This window comes from Oratosquilla oratoria, chromosome 9, assembly GCF_046742065.1.
Source record: "Oratosquilla oratoria isolate Oo_2021 chromosome 9, ASM4674206v1, whole genome shotgun sequence".
Classification (NCBI taxonomy): Eukaryota; Metazoa; Arthropoda; class Malacostraca; order Stomatopoda; family Squillidae; genus Oratosquilla; species Oratosquilla oratoria.
In genome coordinates, this window is record NC_134785.1 from 59266908 (window position 1) to 59280544 (window position 13637).

The 13637-nt window shown below is 42.1% G+C and overlaps 1 protein-coding gene across 2 annotated transcripts in view; it reads left to right on the forward strand.

The window, feature by feature from the left end:
• The window catches only part of LOC143028467 (uncharacterized), a 34720-nt gene extending 25282 nt beyond the window's left edge, over positions 1-9438 (forward strand). For both annotated transcript variants that reach the window (XM_076190615.1, XM_076190616.1), the window contains exons 3-6: positions 1041-1228; positions 4994-5276; positions 6774-6866; positions 8046-9438. In XM_076190615.1, the coding sequence (XP_076046730.1) occupies positions 1041-1228; positions 4994-5276; positions 6774-6866; positions 8046-9438 (1957 nt within the window). The remainder of the gene's footprint in view (positions 1-1040; positions 1229-4993; positions 5277-6773; positions 6867-8045) is intronic.
• Positions 9439-13637: the final 4199 nt, after the last annotated feature.

The following is a 13637-nucleotide window of genomic DNA, read 5'->3' on the forward strand; positions in this document are numbered from 1 at the left end:
TGTGTGTGTGTGTGTGTGTGTGTGTGTGTGTGTGTGTGTGTGTGTGTGTGTGTGTGTGTGTGTGTGTGTGTGTGTGTGTGTTTCGGATTCGGGGGAATTTAGTGAGATGCAGTGTTGCAGTTGCAAAAGTTGGAAGCTGAATTTGCAAGTTGCAGTGTTGCAATAGTTGCAGTTTCATTTGCAAGTTGCAGTTGGAAAATGCAAGTTGTAGTTAATAGCTGCAGTTGCAAGTTGTAGTTGAAAGTTGTAGTTGTCAGCTACAGTTCCAGTTGTAAGCTACAATTGCAAGTTGAATTTTCAGTTGTAAGTTGTAGTTGGAAGTTTCAGTTGCAGTTGTAAGTTGAATGTTGTAGTTCAAAGTTGGAAGTTTTAGTTTCAGTAGCAGCTGCAAGTTGAAGTTGAAAGTTGTAGTTGAAAGTTACAGTTGTAGTTGCAAGTTGCAATTGAAAGTTGCAGTTGCATTTGTAGGTTGCATTTTCAATTGTAAGTTGTAAATGAAAGTTATAGTTGTAGTTACAAGTTGTAGTTAAAAGTTACAGTTGTAGTTGCAAGTTGCAGTTGCAAGTTGCAGTTGCAAGTTGCAGTTGCAAGTTGCAGTTGCAAGAGGCCGCCAGAATGCCTGTCGGTCCACAATGAGGTTGGAGGAAAAAATATATTGATGAATAAATAGAAAAGTAAATAGATGAATAGACAAACATGAAAGAATGAAGGAATGGATGAAAGTAAACAAAGAGGAAAATAGAAAATATATAAATACCAATAAAGTAATAGATATATAAATAGATAGATAGATAAGATGCATAAGTATAGATAAATACATAAATAAATATGTCTGCAGAATAACAAATAGATAAAAAGAATAACCAAATAACAGACAATTAAGTAAACGAACAAGACAGACGAAACAAAGAAAGAAATAAGCAAAAAAAAGAAAAAAAAAAGAATAAGATAAAATAAAATATAAATAACTAAACAAGGGACAGACCGTCAGAGCAGGGCGCCCGGGTAACCCGACAAGAACTTCCTCTCTCCCTCACTAGTTCGATGGGGAGCTTCCTCCGGATGATGCAGACTTCGTCTTCGAGCAAACGTTGGGAGGTCTTCATCTACATCGCCTACGGGTTGAGCTTCACCTTCCTGCAGTGGCTCCTGGCTCTCCTCCTGACCAAGTACCTTAACGACACGCAGAAGCAGAGCCGCATCTACGACCGCACCTGCCTCTTCACAGGTGAGCCACGAACGCTGAGTGTGTGTACGTGTGTGTGTGCGTGCGTGTGTGTGTGTGTGTGTGTGTGTGTGTGTGTGTGTGTGTGTGTGTATGTGTGCGCGCGCGTGTATGTGTACATTTGTGTGTGTGTGTGTACGTGTGTGTGTGTGTGTGTGTGTGTGTGTGTGTGTGTGTGTGTGTGTGTGTACATGTGTGTGTGTGTATGTACATGTGTGTGTAGGTGTGTGCGCGCGCGTGTATGTGTACATTTGTGTGTGTATGTGTATGTGTGTGTACATGTGTGTGTACGCTTGTATGTGTATGCATATGTGTGTGTGTGCGCGTGCGTGTATGTGTACATTTGTGTGTGTTTGTGTACGTGTGTGTACATGTGTGTGTGTACGCTTGTATGTGTATGTATACGTGTGTGTGTGCGCGTGCGTGTGTGTACATTTGTTTGTGTGTGTACATGTGTGTGTGTTTACGTGTGTATGTGTACATTTGTGTACATGTGTGTACATGTGTGTGTGTGTGTGCGCGCGCGAGGGAGCGCGCTTATTTTTGCAGAAACCAATTACGAACTGAAATGGGAGACCAGATACACTTGTCTATATGCACACAACGACGTGATTCCTTTCTCTCTCTCTCTCTCTCTCTCTCTCTCTCTCTCTCTCTCTCTCTCTCTCTCTCTATCTATCTATCTCTCTCTGTGCCTAGAGCTTAAACTCGAGGTTTTCTTCGTATATTTCACAGGGAAGTCTAAGACCCGTGGTCTTACTCTCTCACTTTAAAAAAGCGTGGGAAGGTCAACTTGTCAGTTTCCCTCCAGCTCCAAAACTTTTTTTTTTTTTTTTTTTTTTTTTTTTGCTAAAGTAGATTTTGAACAAAGTATAATGGCAGTACTCCCAGCTATTAATGCTAATAATGATGATAATGATAACGATAATAATGATAATGATAATAATAACGTTGATAATAATAATAATAATAATAATAATGATAATGATAATGATAATGTTGATAATAATAATAATAATAATAATAATAATAATAATAATAATAATAATGATAATAACAATAACAAATATAATAATAATAACAATAACAAATATAATAATAATAACAATAACAAATATAATAATAATAACAATAACAAATATAATAATAATAACAATAACAAATATAATAATAATAACAATAACAAATATAATAATAATAATAATAATAATAATAATGATAATAATAATAATAATAATAATAATAATAATAATAATAGTAATAATAATAATAATAATAATAATAATAATAATAGTAATAATAATGATAATAATAATAATAATAATAATAATAATAATAATAATAATAATGATAATAACAACAACAACAACAACAACAACAACAACAACAACAACAACAACAACAACAACGACAATAATAATGATAACAATAATAATAAAAATAATAATAATAATAATAATAATAATAGTAATAATAATAATGATGATAAAGATAATAATGATAATCATAATCACCGTAATATACCTCATTTCACTGAATGGAATCCCACAGCCCCACAGACGTCGGCAACGTTCTCCGGTCTCTTCCAAAAATCTCTCTAGGAAGAAAATTTGGATGTGTGAAACTGCATGAGACCATAAGGCTTACACTAGACAGTTACCACCTTTCATCCCTATCCATAAATTTATCTCATTGTTCTCATAAAACAACCATTTGTTGTTTCAGCGTTTACTACATAATTACTAAGACTATTCCATTCATTAACCACTATTGGTAAACCAGTTCTTCCCTATTTCCTTCTTAAACCTAGATTTGTCCAATTTAATTCTATCACTACAAGTCCTGCTCTGCTGTCTTAATATGATGACCTTGCCTGTATCATCCTTGTTAAAGCCCTTCACGCATTTGAATACCTGTATGGTTAAGGATAGATACTTAAATAAGAAGCTTTGGATGTGAATGGACGTGTGTGGACTTCAGGGTCTGAAATCAGACCCAAAGCTGAAATACTACATAAAGAATACGAAACAAACAAAAAATAACGGTCTCAGACTGTCAGAACGTAGATTTAATTCGTAAGTGGGTAGAAACAACTTCGCCAACCGTGTAGTCAACGAAGGGAATCAGTTTCCTGCAGAGATAGAGCAATGTAGTATAGTTCGAAGTTTTAAGATTCATTGAGATGAGCATCTAAGGCTTAGATGCTGTAATGCCTTTCAATGATTTGGTTTGCTTTGTTATCCGTTTCTTCGTTTAACTGTCTATTCATAGCAACCGGCCTAGTTATGGGCCAAAAGGTCTCTTGTGTCGGTATCCTCTTCCTTTGTAATCCTTTGTAACCCAGGTGTAAAGGACACAGGAACGTACCGGTCCTTCTGGTTACCTGCATCCGGTGACCGGTGGTGAGTTCTGTGCAACTTCCGGAGAGAGAGAGAGAGAGAGAGAGAGAAGAGTGCCTTCCCACGGTAGGAGGCTCTCGAAGTCACAACGGCTCTCTTCTTCTCCTCTCTCTCTCTCTCTCTCTCTCTCTCCTCCGTCATTACAAGCCTTGCTGGCTGGTCAGGCATGATATCCTTTGTCTAATCTCGGGGATGTAAGACCAAATATTCTTACTGCCGTCACGTGTTGACTCCTTAGTGGGACTCGAACCACCACTCACCCGACTTCTTGCCTCCAGACACTGACCTCAAGGTTTGCTTAGCCACTCCACTCACCCCCTCTTCCCTACCCCCTCCCCCTCTCCGAATCCCCCTCTCCCCTCCTCTTACTCTCTCCTCCTCCCACTCTCCCTCCTCCCCTTCTCCCTTCTCACTCCTCCCTCTCTCCCCCTCTTCTCCCTCCCTCCCTCTTTCCCCTTTGCTCCTCCTCCTACTCTCCCCCCTCTTCTCTCTCTTCTCCCACTTCTCCCTCCCCCTCTCACCTCCATCTCCCCCTTTGCCCTTCCTCCCTCTCCCCTCCGCTTCCCCCTCCCCTCCCCCCTCCCCACCGACGAAGGGTTCAATGTCACTATTGCTTGGAAATGAAATGTCGCCTTCCACCTGGAGGTGAGTGACTGTCGAGTTTTCCTGAAGGAGTGACGATGGTCCTTCCGTTCGCGGAAGCCTAACATTTAAGCCACGCCCACTTCCTCTTGAAAAAGGGTACCAACCCTTTCATGATAAAGACCAATTCCATCTATTTCAACAAAAAAATCAACTGGCGACATATATAATAAAATACATAGTATATGTGTGTGTGTTTTAATATGTGTCGTTGCGAATGAGATAGATATAATGGGCAAATAATATATATATTTAACCATTATAGGTTATAATATATTTTATACATAACCATTATATACCTACGCTTTTCTCTTCCTTATAAGGGGATGAAGGATATATATATAAATATACATATATATATATATATATATATATATATATATATATACATATATATACATATATATATATATATATATATATATATGTGTGTGTGTGTGTGTGTGTGTTGATGAAGGTGGAAAAAGAAACTTGTCACAATATACCAGCATATATATATATATACACATATATATATATATATATATATATATATATGTGTGTGTGTGTGTGTGTGTGTGTGTGTGTGTGTGTATGCATGTATGTATGTTATGATATTAATGCACCGTACTCCAGCCCATCTTTATGTATTTATCACTTTCATTATTCATTGATGCATTACTGATGCATTATTCATCATGCATTCATTTCCTTATTTCATTTTAACTGTTTACTTGACCTCATCCAGACCGCAGCATCAGGAACTACGTCTTCTTGTACCCACAAACCGCGCTGATGGCTATCTGCTTGCTGCTCATGGTCTACGTCCACCGCTACAGAAAGGTCTGGTGCCAAGCCACCGTCATTCAGGGCAGCCGGGAAGTCCAAGTCGACATGAGGGAGAAGTCGTCTGGAGAGGAAGAACCCCGCACTTCGGGAGACTTCGACAGAAACGAGGGCCCCGAGAACCCTGCCCCCTTTGCGCACCAAGATATATTCCGTGCCCATTCCGGGATCGACTTCGTGGCTGTGTAAGTGGGCATGTCAACAGGATGGAGCTAAAGGAGTCATCCCACTGGGGTATTTTTCCTCCCACATCCTTCCTCCAATTTCAGTTTGAATCATTAGAATATGATTTCGCTTGCAAAAATCTAGACTTCTCTGAGGACATTCTTCAGTATGCGTTCGCAAACGTTTGGAATCTCTTAGTTCGTCATTCAGCTTTGATATATATGACGGAAAGATTTTAATAATTTGGTATTTGGAGATTGGAATATATATATATATATATATATATATATATATATATATATATATTGTAACCGAAGTCGTTTTGGCCCAGTGTGATAGCCCCTTAGGACACTTGGAACTTGAAGTAATGTTTAAGTACGTCCTGTTTGTGGGTGAGTGGGGTGGGGTGTGGGACACGAATACTGTCACTGAGTTCCTTTTATTATTGTGGAGAACCAGTAAACGGGGTGGAATGAGAAAGGACCTAGTAACCCCATTCTCTCTCTCTCTTTCTCTCTCTCTCTCTCTCTATCCCACGAAGTCGGGAGTAAAAGAGTCTACATTGATCCATCCATCATTCCCCCATATGTAAAGGGGATGAAGACGTCAACATATGCACATGTGTTTAAGACAGGCACATTCGTTGTCAAGTAATGTCCACAAAATCATTATTTACGTGTTATTGTTTTACACACACACACACACACACACACACACAAACACAGCTACGTATGATACAATAGAGAGTAGGGGACTGGGCCTGTACAAGCATTAATCTTTTCCTGTTTACTGCAGTTAGGTATACACACACACACACATATCTTTTATGGTTTTCGTTAGCCGAGTCTCTCGTAACCGTAACTAGTTTGCTAAGACTGATAGAAGCAAAGTTGTCTTGATACCCACCCACCATACGAGCCTCATAGAGTGTCTGCAGAAGACAGAAAAACCACCAATGCTCGTGTTCGTCACCGAGAACAATATTCTCTTTCATGTCTGCAGACAATATAGGAGGTTCGCGTGGTGCCTCAGGGCTTGAGGATACAACATACTGCTGGCCGTTCGATCTCATTACAACCCTGGAACTTATTCTTGTTAACCCAATATCGAAGCTTCACAAATCTTGACATTAAGGTTTCTGTCCTACATATGAGGCAGTCCTTATGGAGCTGAGGGGGGAGAGGAGAGACAAAAACAATAAGGTGTCTCAGCCCTTGTTCGTTTCATCGGCTTTGACTTAATGTAGAGACTATCCTGCCTTTATTGTCATTAAACCAAGGCCATTGTATTCGTGTTTAAGACCCTTCAAGCTAAACAGGTTTTCCTCTAGTCTTGGTTCAGTTTTACCCACTGAAGTTACAAGAGAAGTTAAGTCAACGATAGAAAGCATTCTTCTTTCACTCCCTACTTAATAAGTACTTTAATTTACGCACTTATTTTAACCTTTTTTTGGGTCCTGCTGTCTTTCAGCGTCTGTGAGATGATGGGATGACAACGAAGTTCTTCCCTTTTTGCAGGTTCTGGCAGCAGGTGGGCTTGGTCTTCTTCTGGCAGCTTCTCACGACCTTAATGCTCCTTGTACAGCTCGGCACCAAGCGTGGAGTCCTCTCGTAAGTCTCGCAGACCCAATAATCTTACCTCGTCTTTGGTCCTCCTCCTCCTCCCCATCTTTTCCCCTTTTTCCTCCTCCTCCTTCTCCTCCTCATCAGTTCTTCACCCCCACAGACCTCTGAGGAGTTTACAGATTTCGTGAATCTGATGACGATATGATGCACATGATTCCAAGAAAGCTTCTGGGGATTTGGGATATATAGAGTTCACTTGGGAGATTGAACGTCTTCGTAGGGGATCATTTTTTAATACTGATTCCTTGGCACCCAAGGGCACTAATAGTGGCACCCCTAGGCACTCCTAGGCACTGAAAACATGGCTGATCTATTGACCTTTTCACTAGAGGTAATCGTACATAATACATCGTTCTGAATGTCAAAACTTTTCAGCAAGGAAATTGTTGAGTGCAGTTCCTAATGGTTCCGTTTGCGGGCCATTTTTGTCCATTGCATTTATAAGTGATTCATACCATGGACTAAAACCTACTCTTTCCAAATTTTCTGGTGATACAAAACTGTGCAGAATAGCAAATGGTTACTCAAATCAATAAGGTAATCAAGAAGATTCAGACAATTCAGAGCAACGGTGTGAAGAATGACTAATAAAATCTAACTTACAGATCACCGGTAGATTTTATAGATAATCCAGTAAGGTATGTCCATGTCGGATTACATGTTAAAAGGATCAGTGGAGCTTAATTAAAATCACTCTAAAAAAGCTTGTGTATTACAAATTTGTACAACAAAGGGTGCCTCCAATACTATTGAGGAGTTTTGATGGTTACATTACACAGGTAGCGACACCCAGCTCTACTGACTGTCACACTCAGTATTGCATCGGCCTATGCTTAGCAAAGCACTTGGTCAGGAAATGCCCAAGTAGTAACGAAGCCCATTTCGACACTTCCTGTCCGAGCGTGAGAGGGACACTCATGAGTCTATTGACATAAATAGAATGTAAGACACATGGATATACAAAGACAGATAAACTTGACTGGAAAACTATGTAAAATCTTTATGTAGTCAGTGATCGCCAGGAATGACAAATGGTTTAAGAGTACAGTTCCAAAAGTCATATTCTCTGAAGAAGAGAAGGTTAAAAGATACATACGTACGTCTTAGTATTGTATTCTTGATGCATTGATGCATTCCATATTATTTCGTATTTCTCTTTTCCAGACACATCACCTACCTCATGGACAGCTTCCAAGGACTCTACGTGCTCATCATTTTCATCTACAACCAGAAGAAAAGAGGACTCATTCTGGAGAAATCTAAACAAATCTATCATAGTGTCAAGGACAGTTTCTCCCGCCAGACTGGACTCACGGACAAGTACTCCCGAAAGAAGACGAGCGCTCACAAGAATGGAGACCCTCTTTCGAGTGCCTCCACTCTCGAACTGGCGAGGTACCCCTCGAACTGCCAAATCCCGTCGGAGGAACCGTCTGAAGGGAGCCAACCGAACCGGATGATGCACCTTTCAGCACCACTGGGCGTTTCTGTCTGTTCCGGACTTTCCCAGATGACAGAGGTTCCTTACATCGAAGACTCTTCTCGAGAAACTTCACCAGGCTTTGAGGAAGACCCGATGTCTGTTCAGCAGGCTCCTCCTCCTCCTCCTTCAGATAAACCTCTTCCTCGAGGAACTTCTGCTGACGAGGAAGCCCCCGGATCTCTCGAAGGAAGACCTCTTTCTGACGAAGCTTTATCGATCTCTAAAGCAATCTCTGGTGCCGTGACACTGGACACTTCTGGAACTCAGTCTGAATCCTCCACATACGAGTCAGACTCCCCACAGACTACAGATACCCCAGAAACATTCCCCGATCCTGAAATCTCCCAGTCTCCTGAAAGCTCTACAACCCCTGGAGTCGCTTCATTCCCTACCCCTCCTGAAAGTCCTGAAACTCTAACGCATCAAGATCTTAAACCTGCTGAAACGCTCCTGAAATCTGAAATACGTGCTTCCACCGCCACCCCATTAGTACCTGAAGCGAATGCTGAATCACCATATCGTGGGAGTAATACGTTCCCTGAAATTTCAGAACCGGATAACGTTACTTTAGCATCTAAAAAACATCCTACGCCTGAAAGTCTGATAACGCCTGAAACTTCTCCCTCTATATCCCCTCGAACTTCTGAAACGCCTTCGATCAACGAAAGCACTACAGATCCTGAAATAACTGAATTGGTTTCAGGAGCTCCTGAAGTCCCTCCAATGGTTTCATCACCTGAAACCTCGGACCCTTTTCAGACTCGCCTTTCTGAAACTTCCCCAGCGCCTGGAGACTCTCGATCTCCTAAGAGTTCTCCTTCAGAGGTCCCAGGGCCTTTGAACACGTCCCACTTCCCTCCCCAGAACTCCCCTTCCCACGAAGTCTTCCCCAGTTCTCGGGGATCCTCCGAGGAGCAGGTCACTGCTGAGGTCTACGTAGACGCCGTTCCCCTCTCGAAGAAGATCGCTTCGAACTGCCGCCGAAGTCAGAGATCGAGCGAAGGTCTTCCTGCATCCGGCCCTTTGGTTCAGGTCCTTGATGGCGCGGTGGTGACGGAAAGTACCTGGCTCTGAGGAGATTTCTGACTCGAATTCTCCAGATGGGGTGACCTTCGCTTTGTTCTGGCTAACGACAGGCGATTTTAGTCATCTTTAAAAGCGGGTTCGAGGCTAAACGGGGTCTCGATCGAGGTCTTGTTTTGTTCAGAGTCCGTCCCTCCAGTTGAATGGAATCGTTTTGCGCCAGTCGGAACAGAAATTCATAAAGTACAATATTGTGTTAAACGGAGTGGTGCAGCGCTGACGTCACTGCGTCCGAATCTGAGTGCTGAGGTCTCGGCTTCTGGATTTTACACCTGAAGATCAACAAGATTGAATAAATGTAATATACATATATATATATATATAATTTGTGTCAAGACAAAAGAATTGTTCCGTGATGCCTTAAACCTCCTTATGCGTGTGATGCCCCGTTTGCTCAGCATAAAGCTGTTCCTTTGACAGACTCCGACCACCCCAAAAGTTTTTTCAAGAGCCAGAAACTTGACCGATTCCGGATATCTATCGGGAACCACTGGACTCGATCTAAGTGATACTTGAGAACCGTTACAGTCTACTTAGTGCAATGACGCGAAACCAAGTGAACTTGTGGAGGACCCTGTGGGTGAAGATGGCCACAGTACGGGGAAAGATGATCCTTCTTCGTTCTTCAGCCGTGTTGTAGGACATTTGGTGAACATGAAGAACAGGAGGACGCCTCCTTAGGGTTTGGGCAATAAATCCTGTTCTGGGTGGCTAATGAAACTAAGGAGGCACAGTTTAACATATAATATAAAGACAATTGGCACGAACACAATGGACAAACGTCCGGTTGTTACAGACGTCACGAGACAAACTGACGCTACTCTTCCCGCCAATTTCTCTCTACCCACGCCTTGCGGTCATTTGATAAAAATAATAAATACAACATTTAGATTATATATACAGAACACACAGATTATACAATATAGATATATATACATCGTGCCAACATATCGCTCGGCCCGCGCCCTCGGTGCCCACACCGAGCAACCAAGAAAAACTGACCGAGGCAAACAGAAACAGAAATACAGACAAGCCACACACAAACCATAAGCACAAGTGGCAGACAGAAGTGTGGCACACATGGAACTTAAGCACACCCAAAACATTACATAAATACATATACATATACATAAGGGAATACATAAACAACATATACAAACACAATCAATTATACATACACAAAGAAATGTAAATGAACTGGCGCCAGTTTAAAAAAAAATACATAGGGCAATTGCCGGACGTCCGGGACATGAAACATGAAACAATACAAAATACACAATATACAAAATACACATGAAATAGACAAGAGACATAGGACAATGGGAAGAACAAAACACCATTGGCAGAAAAATAACAGTTGTAAACATAACAAAGATTTTTTTCCCCACCACAGGTACGCCAAATCCAAATGAGTCTGCGCCCAAGAAAATACACAATTTACAATAGTAAGGGTTAGGGGGGTACAAAACTTCACAATCCAATTACATACAAATACACACAAATACATACAAGAGGCTCACTCGACCATCAAGGCCTAGCACTTCGTGAACGTAGATGATACGAGTGGCCCACAATGGGTGATACAATGGGAACATTGAGTGTTGGGGGAGGTTGGGTGAATGCAGGTATGGGCACCTGCGTCTTTTTAAGCCTGTCAGAATGGCAAATCTCACTAAGACCCGTAGATGGGTCAAAAACCCTGAATTTGTTGGGATGGAGCTGTTCTGTTACTAAAAAGGGACCTGTGAATTTACAATTTAGTTTGGACTGGCGGTCCGGCATGCTCCTAAAGCCATGATCCCCAACAATGATGTTCACAGGCTTAGCACGACCATGTTGGTGTTTTAACATGTCAGCCTTGGAAATAACAAGTTTGTCCCTAACAGACGCATAAATATCATGCAGCACATGATCCTGAAGTTTACTATAGTCATCCACATTGTAGAGGGGACGAGCAGGACTGTCAAGCATGTCATAAGGGAGTCGTTTCTCTGATCCAAAGACAACATAATGGGGCGTTTTTCCCGTGGAAGCGTTTATGGTGCTGTTGATACAAGCACTAACATGGGGAAGCCAATCCTCCCAAGACTCATGAAAATGACTAGCAAGGTGACGTAAGATCTCCAAAATTTTCCTGTTCGTCCTCTCTACAAGACCATTGGACGCCGGATAATAAGCAGTAACAAAAGTTTGTTTAATGCCGTAACGTGCACAAATGCCTGCCAAAACCTCGTTCTTAAATTCAGCCCCATTATCACCAAGGAGCACCGAAGGAGTGGTGTATGGACACAACACATGGGAAACTAAAGCATGTGCTACAACTGGTGCAGATTTGTTATGTAAGGGAGCTAGGACCACAAAACGACTAAAATGATCCACACATACAAGGACATACACAGAGCCCTGTGTGCTACGAGGCAGTTGCAAAAGGTCTATAGCTACAGTCTGAAAAGGGCGAGAAGGAATAGGGTACTCTAAAAGGGGAGCAGTGCTCGTAAAACCTTTGTTCTGGGCACAAGAACTACATGAGAGGCAATGTCTAGTCGCATTTTAGGCCAATAATACTTCTTCCGTGCCATAGCCAGAGTTTTGTCACGACCTGGGTGACCAACCTGAGGGGCATCATGAGCAAGGGACAAAACAATGGGAACTAGAGACTCAGGGATCACTAGCTGCGCCACATCCTGCTCAAACACTTCCACATTACGAATGAGAACTTCGTCCTGCAGGGAAAATTGGTACAGAGGTACTGGTAAAGCTGGTAAGGTGGAATCATCACCAGACTCCAAAGCATAAATGACAGCAGACCAGACAGGGTCTTCACGCTGAGCTTTTACCAGATCCTGCAGGGAAAAGTTATCAATCACGGTAACAGCAGCAACAGGGATATTCCGTGAAAGTGCATCAGCAACATGATTAGCTCGCCCGGGCAAATGCTTTAGGGTTGGATTGAATTCCTCAATCGTGAGGAACCATCTGGCTAGGCGACCTGACAGATTCTTTCCTTGAAAAAGCTGAGTGACAGCAGTGTGGTCCGTGTAGACTGTAATAGGATATCCAAAAATGATATCACGGAAGTGCTTTAAAGCCCACACCACAGCCAGGGCCTCTAAATGAGTAACAGAGTAACGGGACTCAGGCTTGTTAAGAATGCGACTAGCATATGCAATAACATGAGGTCTACATCCTTCTACTTGTTGCATAAGTACAGCTCCAATACCTGTACCAGAAGCATCTGTACAAATAGTAAAGGGGATACTATAATCAGGGAAAGCCAATACAGGTGCTTCAGTAAGAGCAAGCTTCAAAGAATCAAAACTTGTCTGATGGACATCACGCCACTGGAAGGAAGAGTCCTTCTTGAGAAGGCGAGTGAGAGGGGAAGCAATTGAAGCAAAGTCTTTAATGAATGCACGATAGTATCCTGCAAGTCCAAGGAAGGACCGTACATTTCCAACCGACTTCGGTACAGGGAAGTCTCTGACTGCCTTGATCTTTTCACCAGTGGTATGGATACCATGTTCGTCTACAACAAGACCTAGAAACTGGATACTAGCCTTGAAAAAGGAACACTTGGGTAAGTTGAGTTTCAACCCAGCTTCAGCAAAACGTTGCAAGACCATGGACAACTTAGAAAAGTGGCTCTCCACAACTTTGGAAACAAGAAACAAAACATCTAGGTAAACAAAAAGTCCATTCCCAATTAAGCCATGAAATATAGAGTTAACTAAACGCTGGCAAGTCAAAGGAGCATTCCGCAAACCCATGGGGCAACGAAGCCATTCATAGTGCCCATTGGGAGTCGAGAAGGCCGTGATCTTACGAGACTTCTCCTCCAGGGGTATCTGCCAAAAACCTGCTTTTAAATCTAAAGTGGTGAGCACTGTATTGCCATTGCCAATGGACTGAAGAAGCTCGCTTAAGATAGGCAGAGGATAATGATCGGGAAGAGTGACCTCATTGACTTTCCTATAATCAACCACAGGACGAAAGGTCCATCCTTCTTAGGCACCAGGATTATAGGCGTATTACACTCTGAGTGGGACTACTTTACAACTGCTTCACTCAACATATAGTCAACCAAGGAATGGGATTTAAGCCGACGAGAGTGAGGCAACCTGTAAGAGGGGACGTAAACAGGACGAGTGCCTGGCTGAAGGTCAATTCTATGAACCACACGATCCGTAACC